Source organism: Microplitis mediator, chromosome 8, assembly GCF_029852145.1.
Source record: "Microplitis mediator isolate UGA2020A chromosome 8, iyMicMedi2.1, whole genome shotgun sequence".
In the NCBI taxonomy this organism is placed as follows: Eukaryota; Metazoa; Arthropoda; class Insecta; order Hymenoptera; family Braconidae; genus Microplitis; species Microplitis mediator.
Genome location: NC_079976.1, coordinates 14,719,982 through 14,745,821, shown reverse-complemented (window position 1 = coordinate 14,745,821; position 25,840 = coordinate 14,719,982). Strand labels below are relative to the sequence as shown.

General features: G+C 30.9%; 2 protein-coding genes across 2 annotated transcripts; both read right to left on the bottom strand.

Annotated features, from left to right (window-relative positions):
• Positions 1-17,407: 17,407 nt before the first annotated feature.
• Positions 17,408-18,397, bottom strand: LOC130673820 (ATP-dependent DNA helicase pif1-like). The gene is made up of 2 exons (XM_057479030.1): positions 18,304-18,397; positions 17,408-18,213 (listed from the first exon to the last, which is right to left on the bottom strand). The coding sequence occupies exons 1-2, from the start codon at positions 18,395-18,397 to the stop codon at positions 17,408-17,410; spliced, it is 900 nt and encodes a 299-aa protein (XP_057335013.1).
• Positions 18,398-21,487, bottom strand: LOC130673819 (uncharacterized). The gene has a single exon (XM_057479028.1). The coding sequence runs from the start codon at positions 21,485-21,487 to the stop codon at positions 18,398-18,400; it is 3,090 nt and encodes a 1,029-aa protein (XP_057335011.1).
• Between the last annotated feature and the right edge of the window lie 4,353 nt (positions 21,488-25,840).

Below are 25,840 nucleotides of genomic sequence, written 5' to 3'. Positions count from 1 at the left end.
ATTCATAATATTTCGTAAAGTACCAATAAATTTATAATTGAAAAGTTATTTGAATCAACATTTAAATTATTGTTGAAACACAAATGAAATTAATATTGAAATCAATATTCTAATTATCATAGTTTCATAGTTCACAAATTAAAATCAAATTCGTAAAATAACACTTTTGCAATGTAGTCAAAGTTCACAAATTAAAACGTGTTGTTTAGTTTAACAAAATTCATAAATGGAAAATTATTATTCATAGGAAAATGCTAATAATAAAATAATTCACGTTTAATAAAAATTAATAGATAAAATGATAAAAAAATATGATGCAAATATATTTCTCAAAATTTAATAAAATTTATTCGAAAATCACTTTCGTTAAAAAAAGTGATAAAATTAAATTATTTAAGTATATCTTATGTTTAAACTTCAATAAAAATTATTTGAAAATCACATTTCATTGAATAAAGTGATTGAAATAGAATGTTTAAATATAATTTCTATTTAAATGAAAAATATAGATATTGTTAAATGTCTCGGAGTAACAAAAGAAAAAACATTATTTGCAATACTCATCATTTGAGTAAATTCCCATTTGTTATCGGTCGGAAACTTGAATGAAAGAGAACATACGTCCAAAACGCAAATTACACAATTATGTTTTAATTCACAAAATTTTATAGATTTTCACGAATGCTTTTTCTAATCTTTGTTATTTTAATTGCCCATAAATTTCACTACACAAATAAATAAAAGTCACTGCACCCTTTTAATTTTAACGCAGGGGATGAGTTGAAATTTATTGAGATTCTTGAATTGAAGTTTGTAGTTGTAAAAATCGAAATATCCTTGAAAATTGAATGAATGACGAAATTGAAATATCCTTGTACACTGTTAAAAATTTCTATTGTAATTTTACAAAAAATGTATTGGAAGCTGATAGGCGAAACATTTAGCCATAATTCAAAGTAGGTATTGTAATTTTACAAAACGTTTCCTACTGTATTTGCTTTGGAATATTATAAAGTAATTATAGTAATATTACAAAACTTTTTTTGAGAGTTAGTCTTCTAATTTTACATTGTAAGTTTTGTAATTTTACAAAACATATGAAGCTCTGTTAGATTAATGATATTGTAAAACGGTTTTGTAATTTTATAAACGTTTTTCGATCAGCCAGGTCTGAAAAATTATAACATCTCTCTTTAATTTTACAATACATCTAAATGCTTTCTTTTAAGTAATTTTACAATATCATTTAGTAATTTTATACACATTTTTCAATCAGCCAGGTTTGTAAAATCACAATATCTCTCTTTAATTTTACAAAACATCTAAATGCTTTCTTTGAAGTAATTTTACAATATAATATTGTAATTTTACAAACATTGAATATGACCAGATTTTATTTAATTAAAAAATAAAAAGCAGATTGATTTATTTTTTTAATTTTTTGTTTAACCATTTTGGCGATGCTGGGATTATTAGGTATGCGAATAATTGAATTTCTAATTGCATTAGAAATTTTTAATTAAGAGAAAAAACGCTAAACTTATCAATGAACGCACACAAATTATTGGGATTCGAACCCGGGACCCTACGTACGAAAGACCGACGCTTTAACGACTAGGCTACGCAACCGACAGTGACTACTGAGTTTAGTGATACACTACATAAGACTTTTTTTATTTTTTTAGAAGTGTTTATTAACAGGGATTCATACTTCTCTCTCTATTACAATCAAGTCCACGAACGGTACTATCTTTGTTGCACTGTGCAGTAAATGGAAACTTTGGCCGAGTTTTTCTCTTAAACAAACGAATATTAATATACAATCGTAAGAAGGACACTTTAATATATTTCACTTGCTAGTAGATAGAAACAAATATTTATTTAACAATTAAACATTATTAAACCTGACAACTAATCGTATAATATGGACGGTAAACAATAAGTAATATAATTAGAGGAAGGGACAGAGTAGCTAAATGACGTCACGTTGGGTCCTCTTGGAGGGCCCCGTGGGAATGCCTCTTCTTCGTCAGCCTCAATGTCCATCTCACCCTTCTCTAGTGGAGGTGAGCCTGCCACAGGCTAAGGGTAGCTCCTGACGTCAGAGGCTACAGGCCTCAAGATACCTATCGAGCAAAAGGCTCGACATTCAGGAACGAGTAGCTTACACAATTGTCAATCAATTTAAGCGCACTTCGCTAGATTAGGCAGTAGTGCATCAATGTGCGGTCTGTATTTTCTATTAAAAGATTTTGTTTCCGCAAAAAATTCAGCCGAAAATATCTGATAATCCCGGTTAACAATTTTTATTTCAAAATGTAATATGAGTCAACAAGAAAAACATTTAAATACGATTCAATGGAACTAATTGTAGAGAAAAGAATTATTATTACTAAATGTATTCGAAAAAACTTGAATATCACATTTTTATGTTTGTAATTCTTTAATTATTATTATTATTGTTTTTATAATTATTATTATCTATGTTTATTTTTATTTACCTACTTATTAACATATTTTTCTTTATTCATCATAAAAAAAAGTTTATATAAAAACAATTCGCATGCATTGATACTCAGTCTTCAAAGTATGTAGCTATCATAAATTTCTTTATTCATCAATAATTTAAATATAAACCAATTTAGCGTCTGTAATAGAATTTATTGAGGGTCACTTTTATTTGTAAAATATCGAAGATGAGTTGATTCAATAAAACAAAGCAGACTGGATTGTATTGTAATGAAGTAAATGAACGCAGACTATCGGCATCCCATACCAAAAAAATGTAAGTCTATTTTGGATATATCCGCATATATAAACGCGTTTGTTCTTAGAGGACCCGATTTGCCCCTACCCTTTTGGCCTATTGAAGCGAGGCACAAGAAAAAGTGCAAAAGTTTTTGTCACTTATGTACACAGTATATTTATGAGTGCTGTTTTATTGCTTTGAGAAAAAAAAAACATGTAGGTCTACTATTTTCTTTCTTCCTTTTTTTTTTGTTGAACTCAATACGATACTAGGATGAAATCGTAAAAATATTTACCTTAAAATTTCTTTCGTTTTTGTACACTTCGAACGGTCCTTTTTTTAACCATCCGTATCGTATAGTAACATTACAACTCGATCGTGTTCAACAAATGAAAATTTATGGTAAAATTACAAACCACTGTAATTCTACAATATAATTTGTAAGAAAGAAATTATGGTTTGTAAAATTTTAATGATTCATTGTAATATAGATCGCAATAGTTCTTTGTGGTTTTACAAAAAATTATGGCAAATTGAATTACAAACATCTTTTGTAAACTTTAGACGCTTTTCATTCCAAATTAACGTACTGTTTTGTAAAATTACAACTCGTGTCTAATAAATAAAAATGTATGGTAAAATTACAATACACTCTGTAATTTTAAAACTGATTTTATACGAAAAAATTGAGGTTTGTAAAATTTGAGTGATACTATTGTAGTATAGATCGCAGTATTTTTTTGTGATTTTACAAAAAATTATAACAAATTAAATTACAAACATAGATCGTAAACTTTGTAGGTGTTCTCTTTAAAATCGACATGCTGTTTTGTAAAATTACAACTCGTGTACAATAAATATACATTTATGGCAAAATTACAATATACCCTGTACTTCTATGATAAAATTTGTAAAAAAAATTGAGGTTTGTAAATTTTCAATGATTTCATTGTAATATTAGTTACAATATTTTGTTGTAATTCTACTGAAAATCGTAGGAAATTGAATTACAAATATCTTTTGTAAATTCTAAACGCATTTCATTTAAAATCAATGTACTGTTTTGTAAAATTACAACTCTTGTACGATTTATACACAACGATGGTAAAATTACAACTCATCTAGTAGTTTTCCTAATGCATGATGGAAAATTACCCAAATTGTGTTATAATCTTGTATTGACATACATTGATTTGTATTTTTACCACACCACTGCTTTGTAAAAATATTGTAATTTTACAAAATTTTTTAACAGTGTAATCAATAAGTAATAATAATGATCTATATTTTTAATTATGTAAGTTAATAATATGATTCGCGAATGACTGTGCGTAATTCCACGGGATATTTAATAAGATTCGAGTGGGGAATAAATAAGAGAAGGAATGTAAGTATAAGAAAGAGATTCGTCCTATGCTGAGAAACACTGAAATAAAGGGAAGTAAAGAACTATATTATTGTAAAAGAAAATTTATTAAGAAGATAGATGTAAAGGTAGAGTAAAGATTACAGGAAATAATAATGGTAGTGGTAGTAACGATATTAACGAATTAGCTGTCATACAACTATTGTGGATGGTTGCAATTTTATCTTTGCACTGTTAAAAAATTTTGTAAAATTACAATATTTTTACAAAGCAGTGGTGTGGTAAAAATACAAATCAATGTATGTCAATACAAGATTATAACACAATTTGGGTAATTTTCCATCATGCATTAGGAAAACTACTAGATGAGTTGTAATTTTACCATCGTTGTGTATAAATCGTACAAGAGTTGTAATTTTACAAAACAGTACATTGATTTTAAATGAAATGCGTTTAGAATTTACAAAAGATATTTGTAATTCAATTTCCTACGATTTTCAGTAGAATTACAACAAAATATTGTAACTAATATTACAATGAAATCATTGAAAATTTACAAACCTCAATTTTTTTTACAAATTTTATCATAGAAGTACAGGGTATATTGTAATTTTGCCATAAATGTATATTTATTGTACACGAGTTGTAATTTTACAAAACAGCATGTCGATTTTAAAGAGAACACCTACAAAGTTTACGATCTATGTTTGTAATTTAATTTGTTATAATTTTTTGTAAAATCACAAAAAAATACTGCGATCTATACTACAATAGTATCACTCAAATTTTACAAACCTCAATTTTTTCGTATAAAATCAGTTTTAAAATTACAGAGTGTATTGTAATTTTACCATACATTTTTATTTATTAGACACGAGTTGTAATTTTACAAAACAGTACGTTAATTTGGAATGAAAAGCGTCTAAAGTTTACAAAAGATGTTTGTAATTCAATTTGCCATAATTTTTTGTAAAACCACAAAGAACTATTGCGATCTATATTACAATGAATCATTAAAATTTTACAAACCATAATTTCTTTCTTACAAATTATATTGTAGAATTACAGTGGTTTGTAATTTTACCATAAATTTTCATTTGTTGAACACGATCGAGTTGTAATGTTACTATACGATACGGATGGTTAAAAAAAGGACCGTTCGAAGTGTACAAAAACGAAAGAAATTTTAAGGTAAATATTTTTACGATTTCATCCTAGTATCGTATTGAGTTCAACAAAAAAAAAAGGAAGAAAGAAAATAGTAGACCTACATGTTTTTTTTTTCTCAAAGCAATAAAACAGCACTCATAAATATACTGTGTACATAAGTGACAAAAACTTTTGCACTTTTTCTTGTGCCTCGCTTCAATAGGCCAAAAGGGTAGGGGCAAATCGGGTCCTCTAAGAACAAACGCGTTTATATATGCGGATATATCCAAAATAGACTTACATTTTTTTGGTATGGGATGCCGATAGTCTGCGTTCATTTACTTCATTACAATACAATCCAGTCTGCTTTGTTTTATTGAATCAACTCATCTTCGATATTTTACAAATAAAAGTGACCCTCAATAAATTCTATTACAGACGCTAAATTGGTTTATATTTAAATTATTGATGAATAAAGAAATTTATGATAGCTACATACTTTGAAGACTGAGTATCAATGCATGCGAATTGTTTTTATATAAACTTTTTTTTATGATGAATAAAGAAAAATATGTTAATAAGTAGGTAAATAAAAATAAACATAGATAATAATAATTATAAAAACAATAATAATAATAATTAAAGAATTACAAACATAAAAATGTGATATTCAAGTTTTTTCGAATACATTTAGTAATAATAATTCTTTTCTCTACAATTAGTTCCATTGAATCGTATTTAAATGTTTTTCTTGTTGACTCATATTACATTTTGAAATAAAAATTGTTAACCGGGATTATCAGATATTTTCGGCTGAATTTTTTGCGGAAACAAAATCTTTTAATAGAAAATACAGACCGCACATTGATGCACTACTGCCTAATCTAGCGAAGTGCGCTTAAATTGATTGACAATTGTGTAAGCTACTCGTTCCTGAATGTCGAGCCTTTTGCTCGATAGGTATCTTGAGGCCTGTAGCCTCTGACGTCAGGAGCTACCCTTAGCCTGTGGCAGGCTCACCTCCACTAGAGAAGGGTGAGATGGACATTGAGGCTGACGAAGAAGAGGCATTCCCACGGGGCCCTCCAAGAGGACCCAACGTGACGTCATTTAGCTACTCTGTCCCTTCCTCTAATTATATTACTTATTGTTTACCGTCCATATTATACGATTAGTTGTCAGGTTTAATAATGTTTAATTGTTAAATAAATATTTGTTTCTATCTACTAGCAAGTGAAATATATTAAAGTGTCCTTCTTACGATTGTATATTAATATTCGTTTGTTTAAGAGAAAAACTCGGCCAAAGTTTCCATTTACTGCACAGTGCAACAAAGATAGTACCGTTCGTGGACTTGATTGTAATAGAGAGAGAAGTATGAATCCCTGTTAATAAACACTTCTAAAAAAATAAAAAAAGTCTTATGTAGTGTATCACTAAACTCAGTAGTCACTGTCGGTTGCGTAGCCTAGTCGTTAAAGCGTCGGTCTTTCGTACGTAGGGTCCCGGGTTCGAATCCCAATAATTTGTGTGCGTTCATTGATAAGTTTAGCGTTTTTTCTCTTAATTAAAAATTTCTAATGCAATTAGAAATTCAATTATTCGCATACCTAATAATCCCAGCATCGCCAAAATGGTTAAACAAAAAATTAAAAAAATAAATCAATCTGCTTTTTATTTTTTAATTAAATAAAATCTGGTCATATTCAATGTTTGTAAAATTACAATATTATATTGTAAAATTACTTCAAAGAAAGCATTTAGATGTTTTGTAAAATTAAAGAGAGATATTGTGATTTTACAAACCTGGCTGATTGAAAAATGTGTATAAAATTACTAAATGATATTGTAAAATTACTTAAAAGAAAGCATTTAGATGTATTGTAAAATTAAAGAGAGATGTTATAATTTTTCAGACCTGGCTGATCGAAAAACGTTTATAAAATTACAAAACCGTTTTACAATATCATTAATCTAACAGAGCTTCATATGTTTTGTAAAATTACAAAACTTACAATGTAAAATTAGAAGACTAACTCTCAAAAAAAGTTTTGTAATATTACTATAATTACTTTATAATATTCCAAAGCAAATACAGTAGGAAACGTTTTGTAAAATTACAATACCTACTTTGAATTATGGCTAAATGTTTCGCCTATCAGCTTCCAATACATTTTTTGTAAAATTACAATAGAAATTTTTAACAGTGTAATTTATCGAGTCGGAGAAAGAATTTATCAGAGTTTCAATTATATGATCTGAAGCCATGCAATAGGAAGCAGCAGAAAGTTAAGGTGAAAAATAGTTTACCGGTACCGGGTTTTCATGCAGTGAAATATTAAAATTCTTTCTCCCACTCCTTTATTCTAACTCTATTTCCGTTACTATTATTATACAAAAATCAGAGGGTGAAATTCGAGTTAATTATTTCTTTATTGATTTCGTACGTAACTATTGATCCATTCAATAATCATATTCCATTATTATATATATATATCTATATATATTTGCTAATTCACGTATTAACAACTGTTTCTTTTATTTTCACTTTTCTTTCCACATTTATAATTATTGGGCCGTGTGTGTCATTTTGATGAGCTCTTTATGATTGATATTACTAATGATTTTGTCCAACACATACTTTGGCATTTTGCTGTTTCTTGTCGCATTATTTAATACCCGAATAGCCCGTTCGATAAGTTTTTCCCTGTATCTTGCTGCCACTTTTTCCAACATTTCATTCCCATAGAGGCCGATCTTTTCTGGTTGAATATTGCATACAAAATCCTTATGTCTTATAAATCACCTCATACTTTCCATTGATGCCGTCCACACATCAATAGGTGTCACTTCTCTATCCCTTTGACGTGTTAACACAATTTTCTTCATTTCTTCCACTTCCCTTCTACATATTACTTCACACTCCTCTTCATTTTGCTTCAAGTACAATAATTCCAGCTCAAAATCCTGGTTGATCGGGTCAACCATGACTCTTTCGTGATGAGGAACGGCCTGATTATTAAATGCGTTCAACTGACGTGTTCCTCAGTGACCGACCATACTTCATACAGGTCTTTTTCGCATCCTGCAGGCAAACCATCATCTTGCCGCGCATATCTGCAATATTGCACCACGTATCTTCCTCTTTTACCTTTTAAATTAATATCCGCTCTATTTTCTAGCAGCATTGTTACAATCTCATCATATCCCCTTGCTCCTGCTAGATGCAATGTTACGCCTCATTAGTCGTCGATTGATTGACATTGGCTCCAAATCTTATTAGCATTTCCGTTATTTCCATCTTCCTTATGTGATCCGGACTATACAAATCTTCTCCTTCATAGCGGCGGGACGAAATTTTCTTAAATATCATGAACAGCGGTGTCATTTCAAGGCAATCTCTACAATTCCCTCTTAGCCCCTTGTTTTAATAATGAGTTTACTTTTTCCGATTGTCCATATTCCACCGCCTAGAATAATGGTGTTCTTCCTTTTTCGTCCTCAATGTACATATTCACATCGTGTTTAATAAACAAATCAAATATTCCCATGTACCTTTGTCGTACATCTAGATGCGCAGCTGTTACTCCTTCACGATTTCTTGCCTCTATTTTGACTCCATTTTGTAGCATATATTCCATTATCTCTGCTAGCCTTGTGCTGTTCGCTCCTGCTTCCTGTCCAACAGCGATCACAAGTTGATGTATCGGTCGATTTTCACGTCATCATTATTTGCATTGATATTTGCACCTCGAGCTATGAGTAACTATGCTAATCCCGGGTTTGAATATTTCAAAATTCTGCATAATGGGACTATGGAGTTTGCGTGATTTGGTCCATTTATATTTGCATTATGTATAATGAGAGCCTCCACCACCTCTTCCTTTTTTCGTAGCAGTGCCCTTATAATTAACGCGTATCCTTCCCTCCATTCTGGTACAAATGACAACCCATATCGTCATATCACTGCCACCATGTCGTCACTTCCATTTATCTCTATTGCTTCATTTAGTCCAGTCGGCAAGTGATTTAAATGGCGGTCCTAGTAGATTAAGCGAGGCGGAGACCGATTTTGACGATTTTTTTTTTGATTCCGCAATAAAAAAGGATTTCCAAAAAAGTTGAACAGGTTTCCCGTGTTGCTTTTGATTATTTAAATATTTAAAAATTAGTACATAGTTAACTTTTAAATATCTCGGAAACTATAGGGAAATCGGGAAAAAAAACAAAGGATAAAATGTAGAGAAAGAATCAAAGAAAAAAATGAGACCAATCCGAAGTCTATACGACTAATAGTTTACGAGATATGATTTTTTTAATGCAAATTAATTTTTCGCCGCGCGCGCGGGAGTAAACAATTACCTGGAACTTTTTGAAAAATGCATAAATTAATAAAAATTTTTTTCTAATTCGTAGTTCTTACAATTCAAGCCGATAAACGAAAAGTTTCAAATCGAAAAAATAATTGTATTTGCATCAAAAAAATTTTTTTGGTAATTTTGATTTTTTAAATCCAAAAAACCAAAAAATGGTATTTTTGATGTAAAAAATCGAAAAAATTATTTTTTCGATTTGAAACTTTTCGTTTATTGGCTTGAATTGTAAGAACTACGAATTAGAAAAAAATTTTTATTAATTTATGCATTTTTCAAAAAGTTCCAAGTAATTGTTTACTCCCGCGCGCGCGGCGAAAAATTAATTTGCATTAAAAAAATCATATCTCGTAAACTATTAGTCGTATAGACTTCGGATTGGTCTCATTTTTTTCTTTGATTATTTCTCTACATTTTATTCTTGGTTTTTTTTCCCGATTTCCCTATAGTTTCCGAGATATTTAAAAGTTAACTATGTACTAATTTTTAAATATTTAAATAATCAAAAGCAACACGGGAAACCTGTTCAACTTTTTTGGAAATCCTTTTTTAGTGCGGAATCAAAAAAAAAATCGTCAAAATCGGTCTCCGCCTCGCTTAATCTACTAGGACCGCCATTTAAATCACTTGCCGACTGGACTAATTCATCAGCTGTTTCACCTTTTCTTGCTCCATGTTTCTTCTTCTTTATTTATCTGCCAACTGAGTAAATTTTATCTACCATTTTTTTCCTTTCACATTCACGTTTTTTTCCTTTTACACTTAACTCGACATTCTTGTTGTCCAATACTCTGATTATCTCGTACGGGCCGTCATAATGATCCTTCGTTTTATCCGTCCTTGGCTCTTTTAGTAGCCACACCCAGTTACCGACCTCTAAAACTCTTTCTTTCGCATTTTTGTCATAATATTTTTTTTTGATCTTCCTTTCGCTTTTTCCAAGTTTTCTTTCGCTAGTCTACAAGTTGTCTCCAGCGTGTCAACCAACTCATCCAAGTAATCATGGTACGATCTACCGCCTGCCGCTCTTTCTCGTGAAAAATCAGATGACACTAGTGCGGGTCTCCCGAAAACGAGCTCTTGCGGGGTATAATTTGTCACCTCATGCACCCCCGTGTTATATGAAAACATTGCAAAATCAAGCAATTCATCCTATTCTCGATATTTGTCTATAAAAGTTTTTATAGACTCCAATCTTTAGTTCCATCAGCTTTTGGTTTCTTGGGAACGATCCATACGCGTGAACTGTACGCAGAATCCGATGGTTCAATTATATCAGCATCAATAATTCCTTGTATTTGTTCTTTTCATACGTCTTTCAAATGATGTGGCATGCGATACTGTTTGATATTAATTGGGTTATCATCTTTTGTTCTTATCCGATGAGGTGGAACATTCGCTGCATTCAGTCGTTCACCTGGTAATATGTAAACTCTTGGCTCGTATTCAATGTTCTGCCGCACTGTATTTAGTTCTTCTTCGTCCAGATGTGTTACTGATATTAAATTTAGTACTCGCTCTGCTCGTTCTGCTGTATTTTCTTGCTCCGTTTTTTCAGTGAACCGTGCCTTTGCCTCTGCTATTATTTCCTCAAAATATTCAACTTCAACTTACGGTATCGCAAAATCATGTTCTTTTTCCGTAGTGTTGAATGCGTACATTTTCGCTGCGCCTTGGTGGACTGATACGATGGCTTCTCCCAAATATATTCCTAGTGCAATATCACACCGTGGAATATATCCTTCCGAAACGTTATTTATAACTCTTACCTCTATCATTTTTACATACCTTCTCGGAATTCTTATAATATCCTCCAAAAAGTCATATTTCTTATTATTAATTGAAACAGTTTTATTACCAAAATCAATTTGCGAATTTTGTGCTGAAAAAAACGGCTGTATCGTAGTTATACCTTTCATCAGCGTTCCTTTTGTACTATCAATTTTTGATCTTAATTCCAGTGAGTCTCGTCGTATTAAATTTATTTCTGCGCCCGTGTCAACAAAGAAGATACCTGTTCCTCCAAGTACTTGATCAGCTCTCAATTTTACATATATATGTGCAGCACCCACTGATGTAATAGATTTTACTTCTTTTTCTTCATTTATCCGCTCCTTATTCGTTTCTGAGTTGGCCGTTTCGACGGAGCGTGTCATCGCACCGACCCTTTCTAGTTTAAAGGCCGTGCGTTTGGACCCCTGTTAGACATTTGACTTCCCCGGTTCTGCTGATTAGCTCTACGTGATCCATCCCATCTATTGTCGTAATTACCAGGCAAACTGTTCATAAGCCGCTGCGTTTCGAACGCGTTCGTCACCATTGCACCTGAGTTACCATAATTATTGTATCGCCTGTTAAGATTGCCTTGAACTTCTTGACCTCTGCCTCTGCCGTAGTAGCAATTATTTCCATAATTTCCCCATTGATTTCCATAATTATTTCCATTTCGATACCCATTATAATTGTTGCCATTTTGTCCATTTTCATAATTACCATTATTACCGCTTCCTCCATAATTATACATCCCATTTTCTCTGTATCTATCGTTTTGCAGATAATACCGCTCCTGTTGCTGTGGAACTCTTCCCCGGAATTCCTGCTGATTCATTGGTGCCCAAGAATTTCGTTTCCTTTGTATATGAATTGGGCAATTCCGTCCCAAATGCCTAACTTGCCCGCATGTAAAACAACTTCGCTTGACTCCATTGTCCGCAATCCTCTCATTAGTAACTGTATACGTAAATTCTGCACTGGGTCTCGGTTTATGAATATATTCTGTGCCTTCTTGTTTACCTTCTTCTTTCACCTCTTCTTCAAGCGTTAGCTGTCTTATCCTCGCATGCTCCCTCTCCTTAAATCTAAGTTTTCTCGAACTTATAGAGCCCGAGGGGGAGTCACTTGGATTGTCTAACTTCCAGTTAGTCCAATACTCCCGTCGATCCGAATTACTACTATCGTTAAAGGATTCAATTTTTACTACTTACATAGACACCACGATGAATAATGCTACTGCTATCAGCATCCCTGTCTGTTGACTTTGATTTCCTCTTAGACTGCTGCCGTATCCGATTCCTTGCAATGGCTTCTTCTCTTAGGGGCACTACAGATCACTATTTTCCCCTTCTTTTTTTTTTTTTTTTTCGTTCACTATCCTGTTATTACTTATTTCACTTTTTATTTCTCTTTTTTTTTCTCACTTACTTATCTTATTCTCACTTATCACTAGCGGGGCGACCTTGACATATAATTTTCACACTCAAACCGGCTTCACTAATTCAGAGGATTTTACAAATCATTCGGCAATTTCCCAGTAATCTCTAATATTTTGCACTCAATTAAACAACTCTTTACAAATCTTCATTATTTCTCAGTTTTTCAAAATTCAATTCAATAATCTTCAATATTTCTTCAATAATTCACAATTTAATTCAATAATCTTCAATAATTCACAATTAAATTCAATATTCTTCAGTATTTCTTCAATAATTCACAATTCAATAATCTTCAATATTTCTCCAATAATTCACAATTCAATTCAATATTCTTCAGTATTTCTTCGATAATTCACAATACGATTCAATATTCTTCCATAATTCACAATTCAATTCAATATTCTTCAATAATTCACAATTCAATTCAATAATCTTCAGTATTTCTTCAATAATTCGCAAGTCAAGTCAATATTCTTTAGTAATTCACAATCCAATTCACTTATTTTTCCATATTTCCATTTAAATTCAATATTCATTCATAATTCTTCAATATTTCACAGTATAATCCAATAATTCTTTATTATTTCTCAATTCAATTCACTTTTCTTCAATATTTCACAATTCAATTCACTTACTCTTCCATATTTTCATTTCATTTCAATATTTATCTATAAATCTTCATTATTTCACAGTATAATTCAATAATTCTTCAATATTTCTCAATTCAATTCACTTTTCTTCAATATTTCACAATTCAATTCACTTATATTTCCACATTTTCATTTCAATTCAATATTCATCCATAAATCTTCGATATTTCACGGTATAATTCAATAATTCTTCAATATTTCTCAATTCAATTTTCTTTTCTTCAATATTCCACAATTCAATTCACTTATTTTTCCATATTTTCATTTCAATTCAATATTTATTTATAAATCTTCATTATTTCACAGTATAATTCAATAATTCTTCAATATTTCTCACTTCGCTGGGCGAAAACTACGTTGGGCGCCAAAATTTCTGTTACGGGTGAGCTTACACCTTAATGTTCTTACTGCGTAACCGATCTTACCGTGCCTAGCTCAACGTCTCTAGAAATTTAATAGGATGTTATAAAGGGTGTGGGTCGCTCAGTGAAGGAATGACAATATGTGAATTTAATAAATATTTGTTTATTGGGCGTCTCCAAAATATGGGAGTACCCAGAAAAGGCCCTTAGAGTCTCTTTTACAAATCTAAGATAGCATAAATGAATCGGATACTAATACAATATTTTCATTCAACAATAGCGGCATTAAACGTATTCTCATAGTGATCTGTAATAAAAGCGGTAAAATAAGAGAGATATAATATTTATGCGCGAGCAGACGACTATTCGAATCAGCTTAACTATGGTAATTAACTCTTCTTCCGCAATTGCATCCTCTGCTTCCAAAATATCACTCTGCCGTTTCCCATAAGAACTCTTTTCGTGCTGCATAAGAAAATATCCCTTCGCCGTCTCCAACGGAACTCTTTTCTTTCCACAGTCAAAACTGCTGACCACGCGAAACGTCTGCTCATCGCATTGTCTTTATAAAAGTAAGACTTTATACAACGAATGTAATGCGATATTTATGTGCAGCTGTATAGCGCCTAATGAAAGTACAATAATGTATTGCTTTCTGAACTAAAATATATCTATCTATTATTTGTTAATTATTATTAGACGGATGGGGGTCAGCTCACCCGTCACAGAGATTTTAAAATATTTATTAAAAAGAATGTACTTTTGTATAAAAAAAGTATGTATGCTTTCCAGCCAATAAATCACATATTAATATCTCTTGTATTTTTTTTTTATGAATTTTTTTTTTTTAATATAGCAATTACAATTTCTAGCGCATAAAAGTGCTTTATACAATTTAATAGACAATAATGTCACTTAGAGGTCACTGTTATATAACCTCAACGTAAAATTTGTATTTATTCATGACTTCTATGTTACGTAAATATGATATTCAAATAACATCTCAGTTATGTCACCAATGTAACATGTACGTCACATTAACATTACATTTACGTCCACCATGTTACGTAACAATGTTACGTAAATGAGTGTGAAATTGTGATATACATGTTATGAAGATGTGATGTACATGTGACTTACGATTTTACGTCACCGGAAGTTTTCGTTCTATAAATGTGACATCCCTGTTACGTTGATGTGTTCACTGGGTCACTGCAGGATGCTGGTACATATAATTAAAGTAATGTGATTATTCATTGTCTTTGAAATTTTTTGTTTAAATATGTTCAATATTTATGAATTTTCGAGACTCGTTTCTCTTTTTTCACCGAGTAAATAGCTAGATATCATTATAAATAATCTTGAAAGTCAATATTGTTGTTGAAAATTCATTTTAATTATCCTTTACGTTTAGGGTAATTGAATGCAATTATCGAAAAAATATTAATCCGAGAAATCCCATTTTATGTAAGGGACAGGGAATTTTACGTCGGGACAATAATTTTACGGAAACAAAACTACATAACCATTCCCCAAATTCAGATTTATCTGGCAAAGAACAACTTCGGAAAGAATTGAAGGAAGCAGTTGCGTCCTCCAATGAAAGCCTTAGAAAAATTTTTGATGACGTTATGTCCAGGTAAGTCCTTTCATCTCATTCACATTTTACATTCCAATAACTGTAAACTTAAACTTTGTTTCTTCAATTCCTATATCTCAGAGGCAATTTATGCTATCCATACGTTTAGGCTCGGATTTTACAGAGTATTGAATGATCGTCAGAATCTACAGCAGTGTAACTGCACAGAAACAAATAATCGGTACCAATTACCGATTGGAAATTGGTACCAGCTACCAATTCATTTACTGTAACAGCTTCGTAAATGGTAGCTGCTACCGATTTCTATCGTGACGTCATAATAAAAATTGAAGAATTTAAAAAAATTACTTATAAGGATCTTAAATTTTTCTATTATCTGAAAAATGGTCCTCAATGATTTAATATAAAAATAAATTAATTAAAATAACGTAAATAAAAAAAAATATTAATTAAATTTTGTTTAATAACTTTCATATATATATTAATATTGATTAGAAATACTTTTAAAACAACTTTTTATTATTATTATTTCAAATCAAATGCCTAGTGGCTACAAAATGTTGTTTTTTTTAAGATCACTAAATTAGGCAATAAGTTTTTGTTTTTAAGGTTAAATACATAAAAAAAAATACAGAATCGCTGTTTCCGTATTTAGTAAGTTAAATCAATTTCTGTTATCGGAATGTATTTTAATTTACAACACTGATCAAAAAGTTGAATTGATTCAAGAGCGAAAATCTTGTACCAAGAATAGCATTTTGAAGAAAATGATTCTATTGAGTTAAGAGAAAAAATTCTTGAACTAAGAGATATTTACTTGAACCAAGAATAATTTCTCGGCTCAAGAACTTATTCAATCAGTGGGATACTTGAGACTGTTTATGCAGTGAATATTCACTGATTTGCAGCACTTTTCACTAATTCATTTTAAGAGAGTATTATGTTAACACAAGAATAATTCCTATGTATATAAAATTTTACAAATGATTATTTACTTATATCCTTACATATAAATCAGCTTGCTTACTACAAAAAAACGTGGGATTTATAGCTGTACGTGTACTTCGTAAAACCAATGTGACTTATAGAAATATTATTTTTTAAAGATAAACTCAACTTTGACTTATAAATGATTAGCGCAAGTCAAATCATCACTTATTTGAATTAACTAACTAAATCACTACATATTATTGTAATATATAAACAATTAATTTTGTAATAGTTAGTATAATCCAAAAAAATTTAGGTCCTTCTTCTGAAGGCTTCATTAAAACTAAACCGGATTAATAAAATTAATGGTTCAATTTAACGCGTTCAAATTGGTGAACGTCTTAGCCATACCAGCTTTGTCTGAATTTGAATTATTGAAAGGAAAAAAATTTCATCCTTTCATAATTTTTTTAACACAAGAAATTTTCCTATGTTATCATAGTAATAATTCCTATGTTTGACATAGGAAAAATTCCTATGCTACAGAGAAAAAATTACTCTGGTAACATAGGAATAATTCCTATGCTGATCTAGATTGTTTCCTATGTTGATACAGTAACTTGTACTATGTTAACATAGGAACTTTTTCTATGCATTATAGGAAAAGTTTCTTTATAACATAGCACATTTTCTTATATTTTCATAGGGACTTTCCCTATGTTTACATCGGGAAAATCCCTATGTTTACATCGGGAAAATCCCTATGTCCACGTAGTCATCGTTACTATGCCAACATAGGAAAAATTACTGTTTTTTTTCTCTGTGTAGTATTGTATGATTATAATTATATAATTTAACTAGCCGTTGAAGGCCCGCTTCGCTGGGCTTAAATGAAAATGATTTTTCATTTATTTTCTACATATTGTGGGAAACCTATTATAATTATTCTTTTGAATGCATTATTTTTAAAATTCATCAATTTATTAAATAAAATTACGTATAATTGAATAAGAAGATTATGACAATGCTTCTTTGTAAACTAAATTACGGGTCGTACCGTCTTCTGGTGCATAAATAAATAAACTCGAAGAATCACTCACTCTAGAGCATCCAACATAGAATTGTCCATGAGAAAAACAATCAGAAGATAAATCTAATCCAGCTATCTTCAAGGTTTGACCTTGAGACTTGTTTATTGTCATAACAAAACACAATTTGATTGGGTATTGAATACGCTTAAATTCAAAATTATAATCTGCAGAAATAATTGGTATTCGGGGGATAAATACTGTTTCTCCAATTCCGCAACCTGTCAAAATCTTAGCTTCAATAATATTTCGCTGTAATGAAATAATTTGAAGTCGTGTTCCATTGCATAATTGAGGAGGGTTTAGATTCCTGATGAGTATAATTGGAGCACCTACTTTGAGCACCAATTTATGACTGGACATGCCTGGTGGATTCAGCGTATTTAAAAATTCTGTAGGAAAATTTACAATATCATCATCCACTACTACACTATCTATCGATGAATACGTTACTTCCTCTCCTTCTAACATGTCTAATATTTTTATGTTAATAATTGAAGCTTTCTCGTTCGTCGTTGTTAGAATTGCTCTTTCACTGAGCCACTCACTCGAAAGCTCTTTGGAATTTTTGATGTCAGAATAAATACTTTCAGTCAGCTCATCTAAATTTGAAACTAATGTACCGATGTTCTCAGGTATTACTATACGATTGTCTAATTCCGGAATCCTTCCATTTCCGATGTCCAATAATATCTTAGAAAAATCTTCAACATCTTTTTTTCCGTGTAAGTAAGCTCTCATATTTTTTGTTAACGATAATTTAAAAATTTTAGACCAAATAGATGATGATTTTAAACATGCTTTAATTTCATCAGCCCTCGTACCTCTTTTAACGACTGGTAATGTTTGACGAAAATCACCAGCAAGTAATACTGTCACACCACCCATCAATTTATTGTTATTTCTTAGATCCTTCATTTACCGATCGACTGCTTCAAATGCTTTTTTGTTAGCCATTGTACATTCATCCCACACGATAATATCACATTCTTTCATAACTATCGCTAATTCACTTTGTTTACTGATGTTACAAACTGGAAACTCATCTCGATTTAGATCTAATGGTAGCTTGAATAATGAATGAGCTGTTTTCCCACCAAGTAATAATGTTGCTGCAATTCCTGAAGATGCTACGGCCAATGCGATTTTTCCATCAGCGCGAATTTTTGCTAATATTAAATTTAATAAGTAGGTTTTCCCTGTTCCTCCAGGTGCATCTAAAAATATTAATTGACCTAATTTTTTAATTATACTATTTATAACGGTTTCATATACATTTCTTTGTTCATCTGTTAAATTTTTTTCGTTTTGGTTTACATGCAATAATAACGCATCAATATTGTAACTTGTTTCTTTCATATAAACACCTCGTAATGGATGGTTCCTCGTCGGTGATTCAAAATTAAAATCTTTCGAAGTTTTTCCTGCAACCAAATTTAATAAATCTTCAATTAAAATTAATGCATCATTATAAATTCCATCATTGAAGTCAAGTTCAGAATTATTATTCTTTTCCCTAAGAGAATGCAATAAATCTTCTGACATTTCATTTCGAAATTTTAACCACAATTCAGTCGGATCTGAGACATGACAAAATACTAATATTATGACAAATAAGTTTCTTAATTTGAAAGGTGATTCGGAAATGGCTGCATCTTGCATTGTGTACTCCCAATGTTTGTCATCTTCTAATAAACCAAATGCTTTACATGCAGCGTGGAATGTCTCATGCTGGATATTATCAACAACTTTGAGTGATTGAAAGGACGTAGGACCGCGAATTTGATGAAGTAACATTCTAAGACAGTAGCATTCAAAATTATTTGGGTGTACCGTATAGACTCTTTCTAAAGCGTCTGTTTTTTTAATATCCGAGTAATTAGGAACATCGTTTCCTCTCTTCCTACGATGAAATTTGTTTTCACTCCACGTATAATATGCTGGAATTTCACAGTACAATAAAGTTTTTGCAAAATTGTCAGTTTGACACAATTCAAAAAAAGCTGTTAAAGTAGTTTTAGGAGGTGCTAGCACTCGATCAAGACAGTTTCGTTCATTGAAATATACGCGTTGTCTGTTTTCTAGATGTACTGCTAAGTGAGTTACTGTAGGATGTCTTTCATGGATTGGAAAAGATAGAATCCTCCACGCAGCTTCTGCAGAACTGATGTATCTACCTGACTGGAAAATTTCAACTTCATCGTTTTCATTTTTAATGGAAAAAGTCGCTTGATCACTTCCTTTATTAATGTATTTACAGATATATTTAATTGATTTTATTGAATTACAATACTCTACGTTAATATGGGCATTGAATATCTTGCTTAACAACGGATTGTATGGTACGACCCAACGATTATCTACTTGTATTTCACCTCGGAAAGTATTCATCGTTGCTGTAAAACCTCCATCTGCTGGACTTCTTCTCTGATATTTAGGGTAACTATCATTTCCTGTTTCAGTTTCAGATACGAATTGTTTCGGAAATTTTTTACTGCATTTACCGTCTTGCATACATGGACTTTTATGATTTATTTGACCGCATGGTCCATGAACCATGTGTTTCTTCATAATTTCGAATAAGGTAGGATCTTTTTGAGGATCTGGAAATTCTGCCTTAATAATATCGTCAATTTGTTCCGGTGTTATTTTATTTTTTAACCACAGTAAAAGGTGAATATGTGGAAGACCGCGTTTCTGCCACTCCACAGTATACATATAACAGGAAACTTCACCAAATATGTGAGCTTTAGTTATTGAATTCATTAATTTGACTACTTTCAAGCGAAAAACTCTACTAATAATATCGTGGCGATCGGCTGGAGTCTGCCGAGAAAATAAATTATCACTAATTTCTTTCCATTTTGGATTGCAAGTGAACGTTATAAAAAGATCTGGTGTTTTATGATTCCTAACGTACGTCATACCGTCCTGAACCCGTTCATGCATGTATCGCGCGCTACCAGTAAATGAAGAAGGAAGGATAACTGACTTTCCTGTTTCCATCAAGTTTACATCTTTACTGATAGCATCTTGTAAATGTATATAATTTTCGGCTCTTAAATGTGCTTGGTGTGTTTTGATGTAAACTAATCGTTCAGACTCAATTTTCGCGTACATGTCCACTAAGTACTGGCTAAAAAGAGAACGATAGTAATGTAGATGGTTGTGATTATTTTTTCTAATCATAATTCTAAATGCATAGAAACACATAGCGGATACAGTTTTCAAATCTGATGCTTCGTTAGATGCAGGATCAATTTTTGGTATACAAATTGAGTATCCATCTTCACCACGACTAAATATCAAGGGGTATTGCAGAGAATCATAAGAGTAATGTAATTCATTAATCCGGCGAATAACATTATCACGTCCGTGAATGACAATATCTCGATGACTAAATTCTTCTCCTGAGATCAAAATTGCTATTTCCGGTGATTGTGGTGAATTATATCGCCCTTTGTGGTCACCAGCGGGAATTCTATCGGATCGGATAACAATTTGAAATTTATCATCATTACTTGATACGCTATTTATTACGGATTGAAACTTTTTAACGTAAATATTGTTTTCTCTGAGAAGTAACTGTAAGTCCATTGCTAAATTCTTATCTATTTGACTATCACAATTAATATTCTTACAACGCTGTTTTAATTGAGTATCGTGATTGTCAATAAAATATACTTGCAAAAATTTTTCCTGATTAGGCTCATGAGGATAAATACTACCGATACTGTGATGTACTTGGCCTTGAACAATAAAAGAATAATTGTATTTATCTTTATCTATTTGCTTAGCTCGAAACGAAGTCATTTGGAATAGGCTATTGTACTTCCTTATATTTTTCAAGAAACTTTCTGATTTTGAATGATCTCCATTTAAAAGACTCATCAATGGATCTGGTGGTGCAGTTATGGGCCATAATTTAATTTGTCCACTCAGACAACACATTCCTACTGATTCATCTTTCCATTTGAGCGCGCCGCAATATGAACATACATAATCCATTGAACCAATTTTCAAAATTTTATCCACGTCATAGATAATATCGCAGTCATAATTGAAGGCATCATTTTCGCGAAGAAAAGATTTGATTCTAAAAAAGTTTATTGATTATAAAATACTTTACTTCAGTAATTTCTATCAGCTATAGATCATTTAGGTTTAGGTATTTTATTAACCTTGGTTTCTTATTTTTATTATTTGCTCGATTAGCTTGTAGTCTTTTTGCATTAGCTGTTGAACGCCCTAATGCAGATTTTTTTTGTTTGGCATTTTAAAATAAGTTAAAATGACAGATAGATAGTTTTACTTTATTCATTTACATTTATTTATACACTTGAATGTAGAAGTGTCTCTTTTGTTTACTTAAAACAAATTAATTCATTAACTGTCATACAAAAAAAATAAATCTAATTACTAACTCTGCGTTAATTAAAATCATCATTCAATCGTTTAATCATTTAATCATTTAATAATGAATAAATCAAATTTAGATTTAGAAACTTTATGTATTTACGGAGATATGGCATTTGAAGCAAAAAATTGGTCTCATGAGTTGACCTCTCAAAATATTGGTGACAATTTATAAAAATTTATTCTGTTATCAATTTATTAATTACCCTTAATTTTGTTTACTATAATTAACATGAGAATTATCTATAATTTTTATTAAAGATTATGTTGAGAAAGAAAATGACATCAACATTGTGGGGTGTTCAACGTTTGTTAAGGTCATTCTATTTAATGGACAATGTCATCAAGTTGTGAGCTTTGAAGAATGTCGAAGTAAGTCAACGGCGGAAGCTTTTGAAGGAGCAAGAAATGTAACTACATGATCATTTTTCATGATCAAGCAAACTTGCAACTAATTTTTAAAGTTGAATAATTTTTTATTTATTATTTAATTTAATTATTAGGGATCATTTTTAAAAGCTCTTCATGATGCTTTACTAACGTTCGCACAGTTTCGGAAAGTTATAGAGAATATACTCGCTAAAAAGCTGATCAGGCTTAACAAACAGAAGCAGCTATCACTGGATTGGAAAAAAAATACTGATAAAAAATAAGTGGAGTTGATTGTTCATAATACGTACTGTTCTTTTAATCTTCTTTTCTTTTTCATGTGTTGAACTTGATTAATAAATGATGTCGGATCCTAATAATTCATTTCTTTTTATTTAATTTATATTTATATGTTAAGATTTGATCTTCAGGAAATTTTTAGTTGAATATTTTATTTTTAACAGAAAATAACTTAAATATAATTATTATTGATTATCAATAAGTAATTATAATAATTATAATAAATTAAATTAAAGGTTGTAATTAAATAATATGAATATTTAAACTCTAAAATTTATCAAGTCCGTCTTATTCATTATCATTTTCAAACTTCGTGATACATTTTTCCACCTGATACATCGGAAGACCATCAATAACACAATAATCGGAAAATTTAACTTGAGCAATATCATTGATTATAAATTTCCACTCTGTAACATCAGGGTCCTGAACGATTGGGAAGTCATCATTGTACGACATGGCATTCTAAACTGTGATAATCTTTGTAAATAATTAAAAATTATTGGTCTGTACTTACGAATGAATAATATATACATCAAATTTAATGATAAATAATATTTTTTACGTGATTAGTGTGAAATTTTAATGACTGCTCTTTGGTCAAGCGTGGAATGACAGAAGTTGAACTTCGCACTACTCCCTCCGATAGTGTAAAAACGAAATTCTCAACGCCGTTATGAGTTTGGAACCCGTATGTATTTACAATAAATCCTTTGAAACTTTTAGAAAATATCATCAATTGTATGAGTAAGTTATTTTTTTTAACTTTTTTTATTTTATCAATTTTTGAAATTAACTAAAATTACTTACTCATATAATCGATTCACCCTGATGTATTGATGACGAATAGCTATGATTTCACTCAAATGCATTATTAAAAATATTTTTCAACCTTTTTAGTTACTAAATATCAATTTGTGATTTTTTGATAAATATAACCATAGAAATTGAAATATTTATTTTTTTTTTTAACAAATGACAATCGAATTGAATAAATAAAAATTAATTTTTTCTAAATTAAAAAACTGGGTTCCGGATAAGTAATCGGCTATATATTATATACTAAAACCTTCGATACACGCTGCATCTTATGGTATAAATTTTTTTTCGATCGGTTCAGTAGTTCGCGAGTTATAAGCGGTCAAAAAAACCGGCTGTTCATTTATTAGTATAGATTCTCGTTTTAAAATTTTCTTTCAGACAAGCCAACATGGTCCGTCCATTTCTTTTTCAAGCGTATCTAGGACAATGAGTCTCGAGCGACAAAAAATAAATCCACGGACACCAGAATCATTTCGAGAATTTGATCAACTCTTGCAAGGATTAAAATGGGAAAAATTTTTGAAATATGATCAGGGTCAATTTACAGCTACTAATGTTAAAGCTTCTGATGGTTCTCTAATTCGATTGTGTTTTCTGATAGAAGTTTTATTTTGAACGTAATCAAGGATATGGATGATTATGCTGAGTTTTTTTTGGACGCTACCTTTGATGTTATTCCCGCTAAAATTAAATCTCGTCAATTTCTAAGTTTACAAATTTGCCGTTATAATTATGTAAGCTTTGTTAAACTATATATATTTATTTTTATTTGAAGCAATATAGGTGAGAGTTGCTACGACTGTAACAGAAAAATTTATTTTTTCTATTTCATATGTTTTTTCTCTAACATAGTTAACTTAAAAACGGTCATAAAGTTAGTTTATAGTATCTTTTATGTGACTGACTTAGTTAATTAGTAAAAAGTCAATGATAACTTATGAAATAATCAATTTATTCAACTAAAATTAGAGATCAAAATAGCGGCACGCATGGGTTTAAATTGTAACACAGTGCAGGCGCAATCGTAACACGGAACAAAATAGATATTTTTCACCAAATTTGTTATTTCATATAAGAAATTCCTAATACTACTAATTAAATAGTATAGGTGGTTAAATAAATACACTTTACATTTAGTTATGTTATAACAGAGTATTTCTCAACCTTGCCAAGTTTGGCCTCTTTATTAATTGATCTTAATAAGGGCGCCACTGGAAGATAAGACTCGGCCTTCCAGAACCGGAGATGTTAATATTATAAATCAGGGTCGTTGAAAATATATAAGAGTGAGGAGATTGAGGGATTAAATTAATGTTTACACACAATTTTAATCGATATAATTTTAAATTTTATTCACCAAATCACAATTTTGCCCACAGGGCTTTTCTTTTACTTATAACTATTTTTAACACCATTGTCCACCGGACTTTTATTCTTACCACTAACTAAATAAAATTTTGTCCACCGGACTTTTATTAATTTCACGAACGAGTCCCCTGGACTTCTACACGAAATGGCCACCGGCCTGATCCCCTGGATCTTTTATTAATTACGACGAACGAATGAGTCCCCTGGACTTTTATACGATATGGCCACCAGCCTGATCCCCTGGATCTTATTTAAATAAACGAGTCCCCTGGACTTTCATACGAAATGGCCACCGGCCTGATCCCCTGGATCAAATTGAAATAGTCCCCTGGACTTTATACGCAAATGGCCACCGGCCTGATTCCCTGGATCAAATTAAAATAGTCCCCTGGACTTTATACGCAAATGGCCACCGGCCTGATCCCCTGGATCTTTTAATTAAAACAATTTGGCAACTTGCCAGATCCCCTGGATCTATTATTTTAAAACGTTTCCACAGGAAACTTAATTTCTCTCTTCACACACACACACACGTTTTACATTCTAGTCCCCAGAACTTATTCACACTTACACACACGTTTACAATTTATAATTTTGCCGATTAATTTCACGCACAATGTTATTTAATCTCAATTTTAATTGTGTGTCCACTGGACTAAATTTCTATCCGTAAATTTTAATTTATACATTTAATGATTCTACGATTTTATAACGACACTTTATCAACACGACAATTTTATATACTTTCAGTTTTTCGAGTATCGGGTTATTGAGTGAACAATTTACTGACACCGAAAAACTGTTACACACGACTGACGCTATCTCTCTCTAAATTAATTACTAGTCTTCACGTTAATACCTAAATTTCATATCAAGAACTGACTCCATTTATATTAATTTTAATTTATTATAGTTTTATCGTTATCACTATTTTCACAGCACTTTTACTTTTCTTTCAATTTTCAATATTTTAAATTTTGTATTTTATATTTTTCTTATTAAATAAAATTATTAATTTACTAATTATATTTTCTTATTAACTAGATTTTATTATTAAAAATTTCTGGCCCTCCTGCCGAGAAAATT

Bases quoted from the DNA above. Each gene is read 5' to 3' on its own strand.
- LOC130673820 (XM_057479030.1), bottom strand. From the start codon at position 18,397: ATGAAGGATCTAAGAAATAACAATAAATTGATGGGTGGTGTGACAGTA. The intron at 18,214-18,303 runs GTACGAGGGCTG...AAAATATGAGAG, and splicing joins ATTACCAGTCGTTAAAAGAG to CTTACTTACACGGAAAAAAA.
- LOC130673819 (XM_057479028.1), bottom strand. From the start codon at position 21,487: ATGGATTATGTATGTTCATATTGCGGCGCGCTCAAATGGAAAGATGAA.